General features: G+C 37.9%; 1 protein-coding gene across 4 annotated transcripts in view; it reads left to right on the top strand.

Moving 5' to 3' along the window:
* The window catches only part of LOC128018764 (F-BAR domain only protein 1), a 35,393-nt gene that overhangs the window by 6,563 nt on the left and 4,245 nt on the right, over positions 1 to 24,585 (top strand). The window contains exons 2-22 of one of the 4 annotated variants that reach the window (XM_052604511.1): positions 4,266 to 4,319; positions 11,567 to 11,658; positions 13,759 to 13,833; positions 14,485 to 14,626; positions 14,769 to 14,921; positions 15,496 to 15,600; positions 16,489 to 16,587; positions 16,747 to 16,843; positions 17,031 to 17,148; positions 17,301 to 17,325; positions 18,198 to 18,258; positions 19,166 to 19,350; positions 19,905 to 19,929; positions 20,030 to 20,086; positions 20,745 to 20,796; positions 21,056 to 21,174; positions 21,514 to 22,485; positions 23,053 to 23,159; positions 23,706 to 23,820; positions 24,200 to 24,311; positions 24,422 to 24,577. In XM_052604511.1, coding sequence (XP_052460471.1) covers positions 4,287 to 4,319; positions 11,567 to 11,658; positions 13,759 to 13,833; positions 14,485 to 14,626; positions 14,769 to 14,921; positions 15,496 to 15,600; positions 16,489 to 16,587; positions 16,747 to 16,843; positions 17,031 to 17,148; positions 17,301 to 17,325; positions 18,198 to 18,258; positions 19,166 to 19,350; positions 19,905 to 19,929; positions 20,030 to 20,086; positions 20,745 to 20,796; positions 21,056 to 21,174; positions 21,514 to 22,485; positions 23,053 to 23,159; positions 23,706 to 23,820; positions 24,200 to 24,311; positions 24,422 to 24,577 — 2,900 coding nt within the window. In that variant the 5' untranslated portion in view covers positions 4,266 to 4,286. The remainder of the gene's footprint in view (positions 1 to 4,265; positions 4,320 to 11,566; positions 11,659 to 13,758; positions 13,834 to 14,484; positions 14,627 to 14,768; positions 14,922 to 15,495; positions 15,601 to 16,488; positions 16,588 to 16,746; positions 16,844 to 17,030; positions 17,149 to 17,300; positions 17,326 to 18,197; positions 18,259 to 19,165; positions 19,351 to 19,904; positions 19,930 to 20,029; positions 20,087 to 20,744; positions 20,797 to 21,055; positions 21,175 to 21,513; positions 22,486 to 23,052; positions 23,160 to 23,705; positions 23,821 to 24,199; positions 24,312 to 24,421; positions 24,578 to 24,585) is intronic. The other 3 variants (XM_052604514.1, XM_052604513.1, XM_052604512.1) reach the window with 3 other exon arrangements.

Genomic DNA, 24,585 nt, shown 5'->3' with positions numbered 1-24,585 from the left:
GACACTTTAGAAAGAGGAAATCTGGGGTTTAAGACCTTGTTCGTATCACCTTGGTTTATTGGTCATCACCCCTTTGAGAATTTAAACCTTTAACCTTTAACCTTTAGCCCAGACATTTATTCATGATGCATTTTAAACTGGGAGTTAACAACTTCATTTTACAATAGTTATTTTTGGTCTTTAAAGTATTCCAACAGCAGTGGGACTTTTTTGACTGTTTGGATCAGTCTTCTTGTATGTGTTTGCCCATTTCAGTCAATTTGTGCATATTGTGTCTAAATGTAGGTTACTGAATATTAACCCCTTCAGTGAACTGTTCTACATAAGCAATATATTGCATAATATATCACAATTGTGCTGTTGTTAATAATAATGCTGCTATTTAGAGCAAAAGCACTCTTGCTCATATAATATTGCCTAATTGCCATTTTTCTTGGACATGTACAGTACCATGGTATTTCCATGGAATTTTAATACATTGGTAAATGAATATGGTAATAATTAAGAACATGATCTTGGGTTTTCTGTGTTAACTGAATACACATAACATTTTGTAAGGGCTTTTTGTTTTTGTGGAAACAGCAGACAGGGCTTCTACAGCATAAGCCTCAGAATTTCCAGTAAAAATAAATAAATAATAATAATTAAATAAAAAAACTCCCAAATGTATTCATAATCACACCAAATCAAGTTCTGGGCATCTTGCTGAAGCTCTAATGCCTTGGTGGTTGGGGGATTTGGCAAGCGCAGCTGAAGATGCTGCAAAAACCCCTCTGATAGGAAAAAAATTCTGCTCATTTACTTTGCCAGAGCAGGTGAGGAAGGACACAGAAACACTTTTTTGATTCACATTAACCCACACGGTAATAAGTATTAGAGGCTGAATTCACCAGATAGCCATGGCGCATCTTTTTCCTCAAAAGGGATGTTCATCTGAGATTTCGGTTTCAATCTAAGGACTGTAATTTCTTATAAACATCTTTTAGGCCATTGTTGGTTGGTTTGCTCCCTCAATTTCTTTTTTCTAATGCAGCCCTGAAATGATTATACACATTAAAAATCATTCTTCCTCATTTAGAGTTTCACTCCCCTTACACACACTCTGACTTTGACAGATGGGGCTCTAGTAGTCAAGCAGACTGTCTAACTGTCGATTCTTGGCTCTGTAGCCATGCTTCACTCCTGTGAATGTGGTTGATACACTGCTTCTGTTTAGATACAGCTCCATGTGAAGCTTCAGCTTCAAAAGAGAGAGAAAGGAGATCAGCGTCTCCCCTTTGAGTTGCCTCTGCATCTGCATCTGCCAATAGTTATCTAACAATCCTCTCAGTCACAGCAAATTGAGAAAGAGGGAGAATGAAAGGATGAAAAGAGCTGAACGTTGCCAATTAAATTCTGCTTGAGAGGGGTGAGGGTCACTGCATGGCTGTGTGCTTTACTTTTGGTAAAATGTCATGCTATCAATCAGTATACTTGCTGTGAACATGCTTTTGTTATATTTATGCATATCTTTAAATTAATACATCATTTTTGGAATATGTGGTTTAAATTTCCTTGTCAGCTAAAATATTGTTTTTGTCACAAAAATCTTCAGTCGAACTGGATAAAATGAATGACTATGACATGACTACATTTTATTTAGTTTCAATATTAGAATTTTAACATAAATTAGAATTATTTTGAGATAATTACAAATATATATATTCAAATTTGTCCATATTTGTCTTGGGTTTCCTGTGCCGGTGCTAATGCTAATCGATTTTTTGGGGGTATTACATAGACCTTCCTGGTAAAGATGCCTCTAGAGAAATTGACTACCAACAATTTATTTTTATTTTTTTGGCAAGAAAACATGAATTTCCATTAACAGTACACTGGTCCTGACAGACTCGCTGAGCACCAGATGGATCCTCCAGGACTCACTCCACACCGACCACAGAATCAGCTCTAGGAGACTTTTAGTCTTCAATGGAAAATTGAGCTGCCAGGGTCACTGTGTTTTGGTGCCAAAAAGGGCAGGTTTGCCATGATCCCAAATGGCTGTAATCTGCTAGCTTGTTATTTAACTGAAACATATTTTTTTTTGCCTTTTATCATGCCATTGGTTTGATATTAACAAGCGCCTGTGTTAAATGAATATTTTAGCAATAATAAGATGTTATCGATTAAAATCTTATTAAACATCTTCAACTTAGTATTGCTATTGTCATGTCCACCGAACTATACATGGCTGACATATAAACTGTATAGCCAATATTAAAAAATTCCTTCTTGTCCCAGTTGGATTGTATTCCGTGTCCTCCACGTTACGCCCTGATGTCTGTTTGAAACACTCTGAACTGATGACTGAGTCTTATTTATGGAACAGGCCACACTTGCCAAGCTTGTGTCGTCCGTAGGGGTGTAAGGTTGGCCGGGTTGAGTTAATTAAAGGGGTGTGAAAGAAGGAGAGAGGGAGCAAGGCGTAAGCATGAGTATTTCCCTGTCCATGAGAGGTCATGCTGTGCACCGGCTGATGGCCGTCAATGGTGCCAGAGAAAAGCCCTGTGGTCAGCACTTCATGAGCTGTAGATCCTGCCAGCATCCAGCTCTCAGAATCATAACAGGAATCACACCTCCAACCGCTCTCTGCTGAGCCCACGCCTGGCTCCCACAAACACATCTACTCAAGGACAGCACTGTTATTTTGGCAATTTCCTCAATGTTAATCTCCATAAACATCCATCATTTTTCTACAAATTGCGGTCTATTAGATTTTAAAATAACAGTTGTATAATGTATTCTTTTGATAGTAAAGCTGAAATAATTCTAATACATATAATAATATATATAATAGTAATATAGTTAAATAATGTCCTTCTTTATAAAAATGTCTTTATACATAATATATAGCTGGTTTTGCCTTTATATTTTAAGAAGGTGGTCCATTTAGTTTGTTTCTACTGATTTCGTTTTGATGTCTGGGGCATTATCCTAATATCAGTAAGTGTGTCAGAGCTGTGGCCCATTGTGTAATGCTCATCACACACACTTAAAGAACAGTTGTGCTCATGGAGAGGGGTTTCAGTCTGTATCCTGATCCCGTTCGCTTCTCCATCTACATTCCTGTCTACCTCCACTGTCCTGTCAGGCACAAAAGATGTTTCTGAAGGATTCTAACCTGGCTGATGTCAGGATCCTCATTATGAACCCTTGGTGTTGAGCTGTAACCGGCCAACACTGAACTGAAAATACGGTCAACGGTCACTGCCAGGGTTTGTTTACAAAAGAGAGTGAGGAAAGATGAGGAGAGGGTAGGAAAGAGGATGAAAATGTGTGTATTACAGAAGAATGCTCTGTAATGACTCAGCTCCTTGCACCTCTCCTCAGAGAGACATTTAGCCATCATATACGCAGCTGCAGAATAGACGCATTATGAAACATAACTCAGTTAAACTGATCTGACATCGAAATTTTCAAAAGCATTTTCGTGTTTCATTTAGCCCCAGACCTTAAGAACAAATATTACTGAATAGACTCAACCAAAAAAAAAGGAATTCAGTGGGCTGCTCATGCAGGCTGTTAGCTGAGGTGATGGTTATATATTTTTGAGTTGGCTGACATTTACTTTCACAAAGAGACACTTTCACAGTGTCATCTGCTCTGCCAGAACATTTAAACAAAGTGAGTATGTTTGTGTGTGCACTTTAGTGTGGGTTTGGTCTTATTAAAATTGAGTCCTTGGCACTAGCACCTGCATGAGCCTGCTTACATCAGCATTATATGTCAGTCTGCTCTCCTGGTTAACCTTGTTTTGATTGTGTACCGTGTTTCTTCACTGTACGATGATATGAAATGCATCCAGGTTCAAAAAAGGTGTTATCTACTACATTATGCACAGAGAAAGTCAGCCCATCTTGTTTTTAAAGATACTCAATTAATTATAATGACAGCTCATGATACAATAAGTTGATGTTAAATATGGATATTAGATATTTTAATTTATTGGTATTAAATGTTTTATTTGTCTTTCTGTCTCTGTTTGTTGATCTATCTATCTACAATATGTTTTTTTCATACTGTGCATTATAACATTGATGTTAATTTACTTAAAAACAATTTGTGTAAAATAAAATAAAGATTAGTTATAGTCTATGAACATCAAACATTTTACTATTTTAAAATGAATTTAATTACAATTCTTATGATATTTTCCTGGAAGAAGTTTGGTCAAAACAACTCTAAATATTATATCTGGGCCATAACCCTCTTTTTCTTTTTTTCAGAACCCTTTAGAAACCCTCTAAATGGAGATGCCATATTTCAAGAATAATTTTTGGGTAAGTCTGTCACATTTCTTATGTCATGGTTTGTTTTTTAATGTTTCAGCTTTGTAGCATTACAGTAAAAGCAAATGTTTACTCAGCGAATGTTTGGTACAGTTGCCTTGTAAGCAGTTTGGGATTCATATGCTGACTGTTTCAGTCTCATCATTGAAAGAATGAAGGAGGGATGGAGTGAGGATAGAACAAAGAGAGTTAAAAGTGAGAGAACAAAAGCAGAGGGCTGCTCTTTGTCAGCTTTCCCATGAGGACTACCCTGCTCTGCTCTTTCAGCAAACCTGGCAGGGCTATTTCAGGTGCGTTCTACTTTAATACCCAGCCTGCTGCTCTCAAAGAACGAGGGAGAAATCAATGAGGACCACTGTTACTGAATACAGGCCACATTATAACAGTACAGAAACCTTCCAACCAGACAAAGTCATCCCTATGTTAAAGGAATTTACAACATGTGCCATCAGATTAGTTAGTATTTTTTTATTTGATGGATGGAGGCAGGGGGCGTGAGTGCTGAATGGTTTAAACACTGGCCAGACTTGGTCATTCACTCATGCTGTTTGTGAAATCACGTCTCATATAAAGTTGTCAATTGTCAATTGTACCTCACCTCAAGGATTATATTTTTTTTTACCCATGATGGACAGAGATTGAGATGGCGCCACTGATGTCATTCCAAACCTCTTACGACAGGCACATTGTCGGTTTGAGATCGTTTTATGAGATCAGCCTTTATAGAGACTGCCAATCAAACTTCCCAAATTGATTATCAGCTAATAGCGATCGGTAGCTGATTAATCGGAGAACCCTGTTTAATCTGAACAGCCCTTCTTGTATTTGTAGGCTTGACTAAGGTTTTAGTTTTGACAGTAGTTCCTCTACTGTGTTCTTCTGTGTGGCTGCAGCCTTTGGTCTGCTGTCCGGTTTCAACAAGGTCATTTAGTTGTCTGGTTTTGTGCCGCAGGACTGTGGTAGACGCAGGACCTCCACTATTGTGTTCTTACACAAAGCTGGTGTAAACCCCCTGCCCTCCGCCACCCCACTCCCACCCCCCAAAACATCCATGCAGAACTATTATTCACTCTGGTCCCCCTCATCGCTCATGCAGATGTATGCAGACGTTCTGGCCTTCACTCTTTTCTGTTACTCTGAAAGCAGTTTTTAAAATCAGTATGAAATCAAAGTGATTCAATTTACTTTAATATACGTTTTGGTACAAAAAATTCAGATAAAGAAATATTTCTAAATATTCCTTTTAAATGCCTTTAATCGTTCTTTTTATATATATATATATATATATATATATATATATATATATATATATATATATATATATATATATATATAAAAGTTTATATATATGTGACCCACAGCCAGACACAGATAAGTTGATGCATTTTTAAATATAATTGTAATAATATTTTGAATAATAGTTTAATGCTAATATATATATATATATATATATATATATATATATTAGCATTAAATTAAATTAGCATTTTATATATATATATATATATATATATATATATATATATATTTTTTTTTTTTTTTTTTTTTATTATTATTATTATTTTTTAATGATGTTTCTAGGTAGTTATTCTGGTGGGCTGTTAGGGTGATCATGAAGTTACAGAAATAAAATGCATTGAAAACACTAACTCATGTTGGCTGTAAAGAAATTAATTGTCATTCTAATATGTGTCTGTGTGTTTGCATATAATGTCATAATTGTGTGTGTTCGTCTGTTGTGTGTGTTCGTCCTTCTGACGGTTTCTACAGCAATGAATAAAAAACACCTGAGTGAAATGACTGAGACGACACATTTGGGTAATTACTGAAAATGCATGATTAATTAAGTCTCTGAGAGGGAATTCGCAATCGCAGTGATTAAGCACATTCCTTTTTTAGCTTGTGCGTCTTCATCCTTACAACTGTCTTCCATCTGTTTCCTCCTCAGATGGAAAACAGGGCATTCAGCAGGCCGTCAGATGTTTGTCGCACAACAGAGAGCTCATTTAACAGCCTAATCAGTTCATTTTGTTTCATTCTGTTTCAGTTTTGTGAGGTCGGATGTGGATTTTCTCAGTCTCACATTAAAGTGTTTGTGGCTTTGGAGCTTTGGAAGAAGAGAGATTGATCTAGAAAATTGTTTAAAGCATGACCGTAGCTCAGGACTCTACAGAGCGTGTATTTTCTTACCTTTGCATGTGAAAATGACTTTGACCACCACACCAGTGTGAGTGAAATGTGCCGCCCAATCAGACCTCATGAACTTATATACTGTAGTACCATCAGCAATCAAACATTAGACACAAATTAAATTTCATACTGCGAAACTGTGTTCTGTTTGATATATATTTTTAAATATTCATTTATGCATTGCCCACATTTTTATAATTAGGGTTTGATGTAAAATCGATGTATAGTGTATGAATATTAATTGAGTCATTAATTTGGTCATCACATTGCTTAGTAATCTTCCAGGAGTGTTCAGTCAAGAAACTTAATAGAATTAAGTATTTGAAAATAAGGTTCAAGAATATTATTCAAAATTATTCATAATAAATATTCATGAGCCATTCTTTTACAATAGTATTCTAATAGAAGGATCTGTTACTTAATTAATACACACTTAACAGTGTCTTTCTTTCAAGCCTTTATTGCTACTGAGTGATTTGTAATTCGTCCCCATTCATTTGTGTTTTAGGTCATGATCCATCAGTTTCCACGGTCATATTGTGACTGCTGGGGGGCTTTGCTTGTGCATGAAAGCTATCATCTATGTAGCAAGCATTAAATAATCTATTTTTCGGTCTCAGGAGAGAATTCCTCAAGTCAGTGTCTAGTCCTGTCTCCATCTCCATCTCCAATTCAGGAGAAACGTCACTGTTACAGTATATCTGTATGTCCTATTGTCCCACTTATTTGATTTAATCAAGACTGGTCGAGATAAAGGTAGAAGAGAGGAGAATGATGTACTTTAAGTCATTCAATGATTTCCCTCTTTCTCACCTAAGAGCTAATGCAGTTATTCATCATCCGTGACAGGACTGGGCCGTGTGTGTGTATGTGTGTGTGTGTGTGTTTAATGTGCAGTCAGCAGTAGAAGTATTTTAACACTACAGCACTTCTGCAAGGAGTTCTGGGAAATGAGCAAATAATCAAACATAATCAAGTAACATACTGAAATTCTTAAAATGATGCAAATGATGATGACAGAAAAGGAAAAAGTATTCACTGAGAATTAATTTGATTCAGTATTGAAAAGTTTGATTTGATTCAGTTCAGATTCATTTCATCATATTGCAGTTGTAATATATATATATATTTTTTACATGTTCTTAGATAGAGAAAGAAATGTTCTCTCTGGTAATGTGTTAACTTCTACATGGCAGTATTTCAGACTGACCGCTTCAAACCTCTAATCAGTTTTAAATATTAATTCATTAAATATCCTGCTCTTAAGAGTAATTTGTGTCAGGAATTGGATGGAGAGTGCTGTACATACAAGTTTTCACACAGCCAAAATAGGCATGGAGTACTGTAAAAGAACAAGAACAATGTTTTAGGGCATTTAGTATTAAGTTAAACTTGATTGTGAGTACCGAACAAGACTGTCTGTGTTTCTTATAGTTTAAACTCAATTAAAAGATTCAGTTAAATTGGAACTGTAGTGACAGTAGTATGTGAAAAAGGTTTTTGGAGGGACTGCAGTGAAAATGGTGTTTAGTGGGTCTCACATGATTGCCTCACTTTCCTGAGCAGCATGGCACTGAAACGCCCTGCAATCATCCACTTACAGCTTCCATGAGACATGGCTCATTCATCAAACTCCACATTAGTGCTCCTTACATGCTGCTAAAGTCATCATCCCTGCTTGTGTGTTTACTGCACAGGGTAATTCAAATCAAGTGAGACTGGTTATGTTTTACAGACTAACACATGTTGTCATTGTGAGGTGGTTCTTAGAAGAAGCTACTGTTGGAAGTTCAGCCTCGTGCTCAGACTGACTTTTAACAGAGAAACCCATTGACAAGGCATCATGGGAAAGACAGAAGTTAAAATAATTGCTGGAAAAATAAAACTTTTTAGAATAGCCCTCGACATTTGGTGACATTTTGTGTCGTAACATTTTTATACATTTCACAATTATTTAAAAAGAAATGACAAGTAATACATTGAATTAAGCATGACATTTTTAAGCAGAACGACTGAAATATTATAATATTTTTTCCGTAAAATGTATACCAATACTCTTTGTTTTATTTCCAACTTTGAAAAATAATTTTCATATTGCACATTTACCAGTAGATATTAAAGAAATCAACTTGCAAAATATTTAAATAGAAAGCTAAACAGTTTTACTGCTTTACATAGTTTTACTTTAAATTTTAGCTAGCAAATGACTTTTCTGAAATATTTTATGCATTCTTTTATTATTTATTAGTTGTAATTTCTAGCTTTTGTTATGCATTTTATGTATGCTCATTTTGTCTTTTTTTACCATTATAAACTGGGTTCCATCTTTAATCATGTAACATAAAAAAACTTTTTGTTTACCATAATGCTTTTTATTGTAAACTACTTAATTCTTGTCTAAAAGGAGTTATAAGAATAAAGTTTATTATTATTCTCCCATCTCCCATTATTAGACTCCCATCAAGTCACAGATTAGTTAATATGGTTTTTTTAATCATATCAATATTATTTTTTATGTAAATCAAATGTAGAATTTGAATGTTTGTGCACTTGCTGAAGAAAACGTAAGTTTTGCCAGGGGGGCTGGGTGGTTTTGCTGGGTTGATAGAGTTATCTGGATGGTTGCTAATGTAATCTGGGGGGATCAGTTGTGATCAGATGATTATGTTACTGAGATGCTGAAAAAACAACCCAGGACGAAACACAATAACCAAAGATATCCAGCTTTTCAGCCTTCACAAGTGCCACTTCCTTAGAGCAGAGGTCAAACTGAATTTTCTAACAACCTTGGGTCTTGTTTTTAACAAGAAGGAATACTTCAGCACCGATGCACACAGACGCCTGTCACTTTATGGAATGAGTCGGCATGTGTCTCCCACTCTCTCCTGGTTACCAGGGGAACCCTGTCGCTCTAGCAACCGCTATCTTGGTAGTACACACTTTAATACTGAGTGTATTGGAGTTTCTCTTTCAACACCTGCAGCCCTGTTTAATGTCTTTGCATTCGTTCTGTTTCTCGCTCCTCGTCTGTCATGCTCTCTTCAAACACAAAGCGTCCTCTGTGGCAGCATCACGTTAGATAAGGTGAATGGCAGATACTGTACTGCTGTATACTTTGCAAATGAACTTCAGGAGGGGAATGAAGCTATAAAGAACAGAAATACTCTGGGTTAGATGGCCTATCATTCCATCTGCTTTCAGCACCGAATTCTGACTGAAGTGTCAGGGGAAAAGATTGTTGGTTTACTTGCCAGATACTGGTTTACCATCACATGCATATAAAAAGAGAGAGATGTGAGAGAAAGGAGTAGAGGAGGGCGAGAGAAGGAGAGAGACAGCTTTAAAAGTGGTGCTGTTGTACCTGTGCTGTGTGGGCAGAGCAGAGAGAATCATGGGAGATCAACTTTCCAAAGGGGTCAGGTTTCAACAAGCATACTGGCCACAACAAACATCAGCTGTTGTTTTTCTATTTTTTTAAAGATTGTATTTACAGGTTGGATGCAACTGGTTCACTTAGTTTTTGTTGTTTTGTTAGCTCAGTTCTTCAAACAGAACATTTCTGTAATCGTGTACAAAATAAAGGACTGAAATTGAACACCAGAAGTGCTTATGGGTAAATGATATCTAGATCTGACTTTAGTGCCACAGGAACATTATAGAGTGCAGGATTGAACCCACTTTTTCAGTTGCCTGATTATCTTATGTATTTTCCTAATAGGGATTTTAAATAATTGTTTCATAAATTCTTAAACCAAACCATGCACAACACTGCAACATTTGATTCAAATCAAAAGTATTTGATTACTTGATTTGGTTCAGTTGTTTTTTGGTACTTCACCACACCATAGATTTGTAGCATCTCTGCCATTGGCTAAATTCGCTCCTGATAACCTCTACATTCCTCTGTGGAACACAGAAGCTTGACCTTTGACCTAGTTTTATGAATGATCTGAATTCTTACAGCTACTGAATTCTTACAGCTCTTACAGTAAATATGATCTGAATATTTACAGCTAATTTCACCTCAGAACATAATAAAAATCTGCTGTTTAAAATGTGAATGATGAGTCAGTGACCAGTAACGTTATATGGATACGAGAACAGATATAGGCGATGTTATTTGGGTTACTAACAATAGAAATGAGGACAGATGTGTGTTGAACTAGATGTGACCATTAAGATTCATAACAAGCAAGTCAAATCAATTTTGTTTGACCAAATTGCAGATTTGAGTCTGTTAAAACGTCAGATGAAGTCAGATTTGAGTCTGGATGAAGGACCATCACCTTAAACTCAACCTTGCCAAGCCCTTGGTATGTGTACTGTGTTTAAACTAACTGAGACTTGTTATAGCACTTATATGTTATTGTTCTCTTGTTGTTTTTTATTGCTTCCATTGTGCTTATTTGTAAGTCACTTTGGATGTTCTGGCTCTTCCAGTTTCTATCCTTGGATAGTAGGAATTTTGTCCATTTATCTTTTCTGTGGTGAGGAGGAATTTATGGACAGTGACTGCCCTGGTTCTGTCATCTCTTTCTGTCTCTTCTTTGTTTACATTTTTCTGTTTGCTCGAAGAAAGGGGGGTATTTTTATACTCGCTAACTTTTACCACAGGATGTGCTGTTGCTTTGTTTCAAAGGTTATCATCTGAGGATCTCCCTCCTGGGCGTAACTGGCCTTTGAAGGAAATCTGTCTGTGTTGTGCTCCCTGCTCACGTGGCATGTCTTGCACACACTTCTGTGCTATTGTTTTGTAGTTATTTTCACTATACTGCACTGTGATTTTGAAACATCTTCAAGGAGAAGTGAAGGTAGCGATGCTACAAAGAATTAGTGTGAAATTGATAACGTTTGAATCATGACAAATGCTGATATTCTGTACAGGCACATAATGTACTGTCTTTTTTTGCCTGCTGTAGTCAACGGCCCACAGTCATCAGTCCAATCTAGCTATTTTTCGTTTGAACACTTATTTGTTTCTGATGATGATTCATTTTTACACACACTGCAGGAATGTATCTTATGTTGATGTTTTTGTTTGTTCACAGGGAGAGAAGAATGCAGGTTTCGACATTCTCTACCACAACATGAAGCATGGACAGATCGCCACCAAAGAGTTGGCAGAGTTTGTGCGTGAGAGGTGAGTTGGTGTTTTGGGAGGAATCATGGGGTGAGATGGTGTTACTGGTACTGTCAGGAATGTGACGTAAAAAAAAAAACATTCTGCTCCTTTTCTACTCTTCACTTCTTGTGTTTCTAACTCAGCAGTAGCAGTTGTGTTTTTAAAGTGAAATGTTCGTGAATGTTCGTCTTTTGATGTTTCAATAATGTTATGCTGCATTACACTGTACCTTGTTATTGTAGCGTTAAAGCTGTAGTAGGTAACTTTTGACGCTCTAGCGGTTAATAAACAGAACTGCTTGCGTCTTGCGGAAGAACATCATAGCCGGAACTACTTCTCTCTGTTTATGTCTATGAAGAATCACAAAGGTACTGGGTTACTCTGCCGCGGTATCCCCGAAGCAATCTAAAATAGTCCGAATATAAACACTTATTATTGGTGCACCCTAGTGATTCAGGACAAGCCAAAAACACGGTTTGGAAAATGGATTCATGGTGTACTCGCTTATTATAAACATTTTTCTACATTTTGAACACAAACTGTCAGGACATAATGACAGGTTTAACAAATATGTAAAAAATATTTTTTAAAAAGTTACCTACTGCAGCTTTAAGTCTTATTTGATTTTAATAATACTGTAACATTTATTTTAAAGCGTCTTATTTGATCTTCATCTTATCGTTAATGTTTCATGACATTCTGTACTTTGTTGTTACTATAATATGTCTTATCAACGTTATTATTATTATACATTACGGTTTTGTGATGTTTTGTCTTATTTAATCTTACTATATGATGTAATATTTATTTTCCTAAAGTGCCTACAGTACGTTGTAAGTGTAATGTTTTTTCGTATTATATTATTGTGAGGTTTTTTCTTATTTGCTTATATCTTATTTTTTTAATTGCTCTTATTGCATTGTATCATATTATTTTATAGTACCAACGAAACATTGCATAGTGTAATGCAATGTGATATCTTAACTGATATCATTGATTCTTACCGTATAGCATATCTTTTTTTTTATCAGATTTTTGATACATTTCTCCACACCACAGTTCGGTTTTTCAGCACACAGCACTGAAGTGTCAAAACACACTAACCTAAGAGCAGCAGAGCGGTCAACAAAGTGTTCACTGTCCACTCATGCACATCGTCTACAAATGCAAGGCAGCTCAGCAGTACAAAATACAACCAGATGAAGATAGCTTGATCTTCATTTCACCGTTCCAGTCAAAGCATATGTGGGATGTGTGAGCACTCCTTTTGCTCTGTAGTAGACATTTGATTTGGAGCTAATTGCAATAATTATAATGAAATCTCCAAAATGATTATCTTGTTCTGCAGAGAGAACACAGACTATTTAGAGCTCTGCCAAGCCTCCTGCCAACTTACATAGTCTCTTCAATCCGTTATAATAGAGCTGGATGCAGGCAAACTCAGTCATGGACTGGAGGATTAAATTTTCAATTTTTTTTTTATGTAAGAAATCTGTTCAGGAAAGCTGAGAAATTGACAGAGACTTATAAGTCCCTTATAAAAGCATGTCTTGTGCATTAAATTACATAAATCATTTTTCATCCACTCAGGACATTGTGTCTTAAAGTGGCTTTGCTCTTTGAAGATTCGGAGTTAACTTTCCATTGCACTGTCCCAGCATAAAGTAAAATTTCACTTATAAGAATCAAATAAGATGTTTTCTAAGAGATAAGGCCAACAATATAGTTTGTATTATAGAAACAATATAGAAATATTTGGTCTTTTCAGCTTCGGTCGTTACACTTTGGAAAACTACTGTGTGTTTTCTCACTCTTTTTGAGGGTTTTTCATCCTGATAGTTGCTTTTAAAGTCACTCATGGCTTCCCTTACAAAAACACACCATGTTTGAAACCATATGTGTGGATCATTACAAATATATACACCTAGCAACTTTCATCAAAGAACTGTTTGTGACCTTTAAGACATTAACGTTGGTGCTAAATCACTTTAATGTGAAAGTATATTTGCTTTTGTGTTTGTAAGCGAATCTATTACCTGCTGACTCTCTCTGTGTGTGTTTGTGTGTGTGTGTGTGTTTGTGTGTGTGTGTGTGTGTGTGTGTGTGTTTGCATATAAGGGCGGCCATCGAGGAGACATACTCGAAATCCATGAGCAAGCTGGCCAAGATTGCTAGCAATGGAAGCCCTCTCGGGTGAGTAACATTATTCCTGTAATTATGAGATTAGGATTTAGAAATTTTACATGCACTATTTACCAGAGTTGGTAACAGTATTGGACTTTAAGGTCTCATGTGTAGAAAATCACTATTACCATCTGTTTTAGTCATCTGGAGAGGAACAGAACATTAAAAAGTTCGCTCTTTAAACGTTTGCACTACTGCAGCCTTACAGATACTCATCAGTGAGGAGATTCATGGAGGTTGCATGTGTGTATTTTTGTGCACGAGTGTGTGCGGTTGTGTGTAATTAGTCAAAATGTCGTTGCTATGGTTAGCTCTTTCCTCTGCTCTCTTCACCTCACTTCCTGTCTGCACGAGCATGTGCAAGTTCTCACCCAACAATCACACAGTGGTTTAACACTGTAAAAACAGACTTTGAAGTGATACAAAGTGGGTACAGAGCCAAACTGGATAAAGAATTAAAAGCACAAATACAAAGCTAATAGAAATGTAATTTTCTTTTTGATACAAACTTTGTTTTTTGGTGTCGTGGGGAGACAGGAGAAGTAGTCTTACAAAGGCGAGGAAGCCTGTTGTTTTTCTAATACTGCTGTGCTATAAGAGATCCAAGCGGCTTACGCACTTCCATACATCAGCTTCAAAACCATCTGCTTTGCTCCCCAGCACGTTCGCCCCTATGTGGGACGTGTTTCGCGTGTCCTCGGACAAACTGGCCCTCTGCCACCTGGAGCTCATGAGGAAGATGAATGACCTTATCCGTGACATCAACAAGTACAACGAGGAGCAGGTCAAGATTCACCGCAGGGTAAATGAAGGGCTTTTAGCCTGATAGAATTTCTGTTAATGTCTCTTATCATTTCCAATCCCCTACAGTATTTCGGAACGAGTGCATGGGGATCTAAATGTGTGCTTAATATGTGTTGTTTCATATATTGTGTCTTATATAGACGAAAGAGGAAGTGATCGGGACTTTGGAGTCAGTGCAGTCTCTTCAGGTGCAGAACACCCACCTGCAGAAGGCCAGAGAAAGCTATCACAGCAAGTGTGTAGAGCTGGAGAGACTGCGCAAAGAAGGAGTGCCTCAGAAAGAGCTGGAAAAGGTGTTTGTGTTTGAGAGAGAAGACATTAAAGGCCAAAAATGGCGATTCTGTCATCATTTATACACCCTTATGTCATTGTAAACCTCAAAAATGACACAAAAGCACCATAGAATAACGTTAAAGTGGTCTATGTGATTTTAAGTTATTTACAGATACAATTAGCAGTTTGAGTCTGATGTGTGAATCACATCAACTGATTCATTAAAACTGATTCCAATGAGTAGTTTGTTAAAGAAGCAGCTGTCACTTCCCTTCTCTTGAATGCACCATAGACGTCGGCCGATGCTTTTTCAAAATAATGATGCTCAAAAGCATAGAAAAAACGTGACCAGCACAGTTCTTCAATAAGTATTCTTTTATGTTCCACTAAGGAAAGAAAGTCATACAAGTTTGGAATAACATGAATTTGGTTGAATTACAGTAATCCTCCTTCATCCTGTTTTGTGATCTTAAAAAAACAAATGTTTAAATTTAATAATATATATATATATATATATATATATATATATATATATATATATTATACAAACACACACACACACATATATTGATCTGTCTGTTTCTCTTTTCTCAGGCTGAGCTGAAATCTAAGAAGGCAGCTGAGTCTTTTGCAGGGTCTATTGAGAAGTTTAACCGAGCCGGAAGGGACTTTGAACAGAAAATGAGTGAATCAGCACAGGTTGGGGATTTTTCTGAGCACATTTTACAGTATTTCAGTGAGCTCAATTAAGGAATGTAAAGTTACCATGGCTACGAGGGCCATTAAAGCAGTCTGTCTGACAAAATGATTACATGCCTAGTCTATTTCTGCCTGGTGTCGACCTGCATGTATGAATAATTTGAGAGCAAAGAAAGGATGAATCAGTAAAATGTAAGAGTCCTGACATCACTCTGAGAGCAACAGAGTCGTGGTATCCCTCAATTAGGGCTTCAGCAATAATCTGTAAATTATAGAGGCTGACCACTATTAAATACTGGGGCCAGTTCTATTTAAACTCAGCAAATTTAAATATAAGGTCCTGATTTACAAAGAAACCAAATAAAAGTTGCAAATATGCTTCTGCAGCCTAATAAAATACTTTTCAGCCCCATCTGTTGAAATGCCATCAATGTTAGACAAAAAAAAATCTTTATTTTGCATATTCCCACATGTACTCTTTTAGATACATACTGTAAGACATATTTATGTATATCTTTTTATTTCTTGAAAGCAATAAGAAGGTTGAGGTCATGCCATATTTTAAATATTCACATTATACACTACTGTTCAAATGTTAAAAGAAAATTATACTTATATTAAGCAAGAATGCAATCAAATTGAGGGAAAAAATAAATACCTTTACATTGTTACCAAAAATGTTTGGTATATATATATATATACATTTTTTTTTTTATTATTATTAAAATTATTTTACTGGGTTTTTTACGCTCACCAAATGCATCCTTGGTGAGCGTAAGAAAAAAAAAAAACATTTTAAAAGTCTTCCCAACACCAAACTTTTAAACAGAAGTGTAAGTCAGCAGAGGTCAGTAGCTTCTCTTTACATTTGTCCTTCTACATCTGCAGAAATTTCAGGACATTGAGGAGGCTCATTTACGTCAGATGAAACTGCTGATCAAAGCGTATTCACACTCAATTGAAGACACACACGTACAGGTTGGACAGGTACGGTTCACTCTGGAGATTTTACCTACTCTTATATTCTGTTTGCATAGTTGTGCTTAAAACTGTTCAGATGAATTACTCCTGTGGCTCAGGTTTGTTCTGGTCAGTGTGGTCTCGATTAGATGTGCTTGATAAAAACCTTTGTTCGGTCTCCTTCAGGTCCATGAGGAATTTAAGCAGAACGTGGAGAACATTGGCATTGAGAACCTCATTCAGAAGTTTACAGACCAGAAGGGAACAGGGAAGGAGAGACCCGGTGAGTCACAGAAAGATAAAACAATTTCCACAGAAATTGCATTTCTGTTTTATTGGAAAGCAATGCATTGAAAAGCATTCTTCTGCAGAATGCAGGTTTTATAATATGTCATGTAGTGAATTACAAATATATTGCTCATCTCCAAACCTTCCTTAAACTACCGTGTGTGTGTTTGTGTGTGGATAAGGTCCAGTAGGGTTTGAGGAATATCTGTCCCCTCTTGTATCTGAGAACAGTAAAAAAAGTCGTGCTAAAGCCTTCAGGATCCCTGGACTGGGAAAGAGAGACAAGGAACCGGATTCAATGTGAGTCACACATTCATATGAAACACAACACATTTAATGTTCTAGATCAGGCCTGTAATAGACTTTGAGAGCAATCATAGTTAATTTTTCAGTGACCAATTCTTTTTATTTGCTGTGTGGCTTTTCATACGTCTTCTGTTTTTGTCCTCTAGAGATTCAGCTGTGGCAGATGCGCTTGTGAGTTCCCATAACACACACACTTTGCTGAATTGTTTTACATAGAGAACAGGTGATTGTGTGTGTGTGTGTGTGTGTGTGTGTGGTTACTGGTCTTGTATCATCAGCTGTTCTTGATTAAACTCCTGTGACACTTTTTAGAGTCTCATCTCAAACCAGTTGTTAGTTTACTAACACACACATATATACATAGACCATAGATGCTATATTAGTGACAACATCTCAAAGACAGATGTACTGTATCCCAAAATTACATGTTTTCTTATGAACTATTTCATTGCATTTTAAGAAATTTGAAGAAAGTTTCAGCAATTCAGTGAGTGATCCAGATGTTGACCAATTGCTCTGATTCAGTAATTGATTCAGTGAAGGATTCATTAGACCTGTAACCCCTAAGCCTGTGAGTCTTTTTGAATGATTCATTGACAGAACTGGCTTTTTAAGGAAACAGTTGTTACTGAATCCATCAGAACTTCTGGGGACAAATTTATCCTTTAAAATAGCTAAGTAAACCCTAGAGAGAGTGTCATGTTTAACGAGGTCTGGTTACCTCATTAAGCTATATTCAACCTTGGCAGTAATCGGGGTGTTTAATGAATGTCTGATAGCTCACTGACTGCCAAAATCCTTTATAAACACACACGTGTTACGGGCTGTTATGTAAGATGTCAGACCGCTACTAACTCTCCTGAAACATCGGCACTGTTTTCATATGAGCTTTGGCAACAGCATTAGCCTGTTTATGAGTGAAAGACAGACCACATCCATGTTACAGACCTCTAAAGATTCATCACTCTGTCAGCTTATGTCCTGTGCCTTTAAATGTTGTTTCTTATTGTGAGCTTGTGCTGTCTGTTTGTGCTTGTGTGTAGAACTCACCCCTCGAAGTGGACGACGAGGGCTTTGTAATACGTGCAGATGTCAACCAGAATGATATCCTTCAGAATAAACCATCAGGAGTGGATGTAGATAGAGTATAAAGTGTGTGTGTGTGTGTGTGTGTGTGTGTGTGTACAACTCTAATGGGGCTCATAAGTCTGATATTACTAGTAAACATGCTTCAGTTCATTTCATAACAGTTTGACTTCTGCTGACAGAAGAAATCATGTGATCATGCTGGGTCACATGATTTGAGAATCATCCAAAAGCATCTGTACAAAAGTCACTTGTCTACTTATTTGGTTAATGACCTAGAAATCGAATCTTGAATATTTTTCATTTATGTCATAACATTTTATTTGAAACAAAAAGTTAAAAAGCTTTCTGTACTCCTGAAGTTTAATTTCAGGTTTAAATTAGATAGTGGTCAACTTGGCCTCAGGCTTTTGGACCCTGTTGTAGATATTTGAGGATTGGGAAGTATATCCTCAGTATTACAACATATCATTCTGCCACAACTTCTTTTCACTCTCAGACCTCATCCATGTGGTCTAAAACAGAGGGAGAGGGATTTTGTTGTTCTTTGTTTGTATGTTTTTTACTGTTATTTTCTGCGATACTGTCTTCACACACTATCAGAAATAGTATATCAGAAGATAGAAAGGAAGTTATTGCAGGAAGTGTGGTTTGATAAGGCAGGATACACTTGTATTGTCTGATAATGGACAGTGATGGATTTGCCCAATAAAGGATTTGAAACTCAGTAGTGTCCCTAAATAGGATGGTTACTTTCACACCTCACCACAGTTTGTAGACTATTCAAAACAGCTGTGTTTGTGTGAGTGTGTGCACTGCCCTCATGTCTATTTGTGTCCGTGTGTGTTTTCTCTGTACCTGTGTGCGAGTACATATGCATCCTGCATCGTGTCTGGATTTGTTCCTTAACTGCATTGCTCTCTACGTTGTGCTGCTGAGGAGAAGGAGGGAAATTTTTACTCCAGCGACTCGGATTTCGATGATGATGAACCCAAGAAGTTTCACATCCAGATCCGACCGGTTGCCAGCAGTAACCGTAGCAACTCAGCAGCCAATGAACAGGAGTTGAAGGCCACAGTGGGGGCGCTGACCCTGCCCCCTAACAGAGCGGTAAGATTAAAAGCTCTTGAATCTTTAATAGCTTACCTTAAGACTGATGCAGGCGGTTTAAAGAAATTTATTTTACAGCTATATATATATGTGTGTATATATAAATCTGTTTTATTCTACAAGATGAGAGATCAAAAGACGAATCAAATAACAGGCCATAAGTCAGGTTGCACAGGATTTTACTAGTTCACGTGCAAACAAAAGTCATGTTTACAAGGTACCAGACTGTTAAAATTAGCTAAACAAAAAAAAACAGACAAAAGTTGTGGTATTTAGTGTAATCAAATCTTTGAAAAATCTTTGATGTTTGTCTAGTGTATCTATGTCTAGTTAATTCAGAAAATCCACACATAGTACATTAAAACAAAACGATTACTCAATGGGCAAGAAAAATAAACTCCATGACTGCTGTCATATTGGTTACTTATGAAAAAGAAGATACAGCAAAACTTGTACATTTTACTCTCTCGTTTTAAAGATGTCATTTAAAAATATTGTGCACAACATTGATTACATTTGTACTTGTACCTCCTCTCATTCATCCCATTGTGAAGGTATCAGTAAAGAAGCAGCTCTCACGTAAGTTAACTTGTATTCCCCTCTATATCTGAGATCATATGGTATTTTTTAATGTGTGTAAGCGTGAATATTTTTCATGCGTCCCATTTCTCCGTTACAGGGAACTCCAGTTCAGCAGGTCGATCTGAAGGAGAAGGGGAAAGTGTTCCCCAGAGAGGTCTGTCACACTCCACACTTCTGTCCTCATTCAGATAGAGTTACATCATAGATCATTCATTTTTCAGTGCTCATGCATTGCACCTGCGACTAATTTCGACAAGCCCTCTCAAATGGCCACAGTCACACACACACAGAATGTCCCACCTCCTCTGTCCACATTAATAGATGTCATTATCCCACAAACACAGCTCCATTTGACACCTTAATCACAGCAATCTGCCATCTAGCTGACCTGGGATCAGTGTCATAACTGCACTGTCATTATTGCCTTCTACTGACAGACTGATCGCAGTCTCAGAATGAGCTCAGAATGAGTGGATTTTGTCAATAATAGCAAAAGTGTCTTGCAAAAATTCCTTCCTCTCAGGCTCACTATTAATCAAACCTACTTAATTGCATTATTATATCAATTATATGCTGTACGTTATGTATTATGGGTGTGTTATAATGGTTACACGTCTAGGCTGGTTACCATCACTGTCACTATTGTGGGCATGACAAATGGCATTTAACCTAATGTTTCTTCAGGGAGAATCTCTATAATAAGTGTACTGTAAGTTACTTTGGATAAAAGCACCTGCTAAATGACCCCTTATTTCATTATTGTATAGTATTGTCATAGTGCACAAGTAGAGTAATGTTTTGTTGTTTTACAGATGGAGAACAGGAGGGTCTGCGCAGATCCACATCCAGCCCAGATCACAGCAGGTACAAACAGATTTTCCATACAGCATAATCACTTTATGGAAACAGTATAATTGCTTTATATAACGTATAAACACTTCAACATCCAAAAATGCAGAAAGTGTGTCATTTTTGTGACACTAAATGCATAAATGCTGACTTTGGTCTTGCCCCAAACCCACACCATTGGTTGAGCCAGAAGTTAACATGTGACATGTGTTAACGTGCCAGAAGCTACACTGACTTCTTCACCCATTCAGTTTCCTTTCTCTCATCTGTGCAGGCTGAGTTCCACAGCATCCGGTTCGGACGCTCTGTTTGGACCTCCTCTGGAGTCGGCCTTTAAATCTCACAGCTTTGCTGGCAGAGAGCAGCTCCAGAAGGCCTTTGCTGCGTCTGAATGTAAATGTCCAGCAGCGCACCACCCCCAACTATATTACCGTGATAAATGAGAATCAACTAGATGAGTTATTCTCTTAGAGCATTTTAGAAAACTGAGAATTAAAAGCTTTAAACTAGCCAAATGTGTGCCAAAGTGTGCATTACCATATTTTAAGAATGAATTGACTCGCTTTATCAGAACTGCTTGTGTAGGCATTAAAGCATGAATCATTCAATTACGGACCAAAGTGGAAAATTTATTATATTTCTGCAGTCAGCCTTTTCCTCATCAATCTGTTGCTTTTTAAAGAAATTTCTATTCTGATCAGTAATAGACGACGACTTCTTCATGTTTAACAGATGCAGCGTTCTCTTCTGATTCATCCTCTCCTGAGAATGTGGAGGATTCCGGACTGGATTCGCCTTCCCATCAGCCCCTTGGGGCTTCCCCAGAGCCTACCGGTTGGGCAGCATGGCCATCCACTCAGTCTCAATCTAAAGACTCTGTAAACTTGAGCCGATCCTCTGACCCCTTCCTCGCTGCGTTCCGTGACCCCTCACCCGGTCGATCTCCTCTTCCACAGGATGACCCCACAAAAGCCTGGCCTTCCAATCTACGTTCTCCACATGCCCCACCTGGTATCGAGCCCACCACCTTCAGCTTCCCGGCCTTCTCCCACAGCCTGGCGTCTTCAGAGCTGGAGCCCTCTGTGTGGAGCTGTAAACACATTCCTCCAGAAGACCCCTTCCTGGATGCTTTTGAACGCTCTGCCCTCAAAGGCAACCTACCTCCACCGGATGCCTGGGCCCCGCCTCCCCCTCGGCCCACCAGGGACAGCAGGGGCATGGAAGACCACACCGATCCCTTTTCTGTCTCTATGAATGACACTAAAAGCCTCCCTCACCCATCCTCCTCCCGCAAAGACCGAGACAGAAAGAGAGAACAAAAAAAAGAAAAAGTCCCACCTCCAGAGTCCCCAGATGATCCTTTCGCTATTACTATGATCGGTAGTCCAACTCACCAATCATCGCTGGCAGCGCAGACGGCTGCACAAGGCAGAGCCAGTAGTAATAAGCCGACGCCCAGTCCTAACCCCGCCCCTAGTTCTCAGCCGAAGAAAGAGCTGGTGCACTGGAACTCAGTGCATAACCCTTTTAGTGAGGGCACTACAAATAACACTGTCACACAAGAGTCCACCAGAAAACAGAGATCCTTTCACGACGAGCCTCGCAGGAATGGACCACCACTCACACGGCATTCTGGGCCACAGGAGGACCTCTGCTTCTCTACAGACAAGGACCAGAATTTCCTGGATATTAACACACAACCAGGTATTACAGACGCGTGTATGACTAATAAGATGTTTTAATGGCCGATGCAGATACTGATATTTAGAGAGCAGAGAGAACCCTCACTTAAAAAATGGCATTCACTGTAAAGAAATGCAGCACTAGCACATCTTTCAAGCAAAACAATTTTCAAAAAGAAGCTTCAAGAAGGTAAATAATAAATATCTTACTCAAAATAGAGTAAACACATAATCTAGATCCATTTGATGCATGGACAAATCATTCAGAGCAATTGAATGATTTGTTTCCATCTCAGAAGTACAAGTATTTATGAATCAGACACTTCTGCTTTTCTCATAAATCAGGCAAATGTCAAGAATTTCAGAGCATTTTTAAAGTCTTGGAAAATAGTTTACAAGTCATAGAGACCACTTTTATGGTGCTCTTCCACATTTATTATATTGAAAAAAGTGGCCAAGATATTGTTCAAATTGTTTTGTTCCATGGAATAAAGTCAAATGTGTTTGGAATGACATGAGGGTCGAGAAATGATGACAAAATGTTCATATTTGGGTTCTTTATTTTTCCTCTTGTCTCTCTCTCTCTCAGTATCCCAGCATGGATTCAGGCAGGACAGCACTGAGCGTCTGGCCCTGGCTCCCCCTCGGTCGGTTCGGCCCAAGCGCTCCTCAGGCAGACTCAGTGGCTGTGAGCGGGTAAATGTTCCACAGACCTTTATTACACCAACTATCTAACCAGCACACTTAAGCTTCTTTAAAACCATATAAACAAATCCCTTAATCGTGCTCTGCTGCAGCCTCTTTCATTCTTCTCTGGTTTTATGAGATGCAGTTTCTCTCATGTGGTCATTCAAATTCAGCTCTAAATGAACACCACTTAACACCAAAGATTCCACTTCAAGCTTTTAATTGCTTCATACTGTTAGGTAACTAATAATATTACAGGACAATGTTTGTTTTCAATCCACACACAGTAGAAAGGAGAAAATAATTTGAAAATAGAAAGTGAACAGATAACATGGACATTACCCCCCCCCCCCCAAATAAAATAACATCAATGTTGTATTAGTTTAAAATGTATGTATAAGGGAAAGTGTATAATTTTCATTTAGATATCTGGTCTTCATTTTTTTTCACCATCTGAGATTTTAGTATAACATTGTACACTGTAGCACACTGCAGAAAGTGCCGTAAATCCAGTTCAGAATTCGATTTTGGTCCTTTTTCTGTGGTGTGTCTCAGTCTAGGTCCCTGTGCTCGTCTCCGTTGCCTGAGCCCAGTCCTCCCCTCACCTCTTCATCCTCCTCCAGTCCCAGCGAATGGGGGGTGCAGAACCGTGTTCCCAGCCCAGCCCGAGGTGACCCGAGGCACCTCTGTTTCCCTAAACACCCACATTACCACAGAACTTAATCATATATCACATTGAGAAACAGCCTCAGGAGCTTTGCTGCAATTTTATTATGCTAATCTAATATAGACATATGCACATATATGGAGGGGACTGTCAGGAAATGTCCTCATCACTGTTTTGCCTTGACTGATTTTGTCCGATACCCAATGGGCATGTATCAAATATCCACTCTTCCACATAATCCCAAAACCGACAATTTAATATGTCACAAGTTCATTTTTCCACTTGAGTTTGCCTTAATCAGCAGTTTTATGTTCTGTTGAAAATCATTCTTTGAAATGTTTGTGGACATTTCTTAACATTATGTTGAATTGTGATCCTGCAGGTTTGTCTCGAGGGCCCAGTCCCATTTCTCTGAGCACTCAGGAGTCTTGGCCTGTAGCTGCAGCAATCACGGAGTACATCAACGCCTACTTTAAAGGAGGAGAGCACAACTGGTCCGTCTGAGCGTCTTTCACCCCATCTGGAGGACAAAACCTTTTATCACACTGTAGCTCCTACTTAAAGTGATTTGCTGTCCAACCTTTTGTGTGTTTTGGGTTTTCAGCTGTCTGGTTAAGATCACCGGTGACCTCACTATGTCCTTTCCTGCTGGCATCATCCGCATTTTCACCGCCAACCCCAACGCACCAGTATTAAGCTTCAGATTGGTGAAGATCTCTCGACTGGACCAATTGTTACCCAACAAGAAGTTACTCTACAGGTATGACG

The sequence above is a fragment of the Carassius gibelio genome, chromosome A8 (assembly GCF_023724105.1).
Source record: "Carassius gibelio isolate Cgi1373 ecotype wild population from Czech Republic chromosome A8, carGib1.2-hapl.c, whole genome shotgun sequence".
Taxonomy (NCBI): Eukaryota; Metazoa; Chordata; class Actinopteri; order Cypriniformes; family Cyprinidae; genus Carassius; species Carassius gibelio.
The sequence above is the reverse complement of the archived record's forward strand: the minus strand, read 5'-3'. Positions and strand labels throughout refer to the sequence as shown.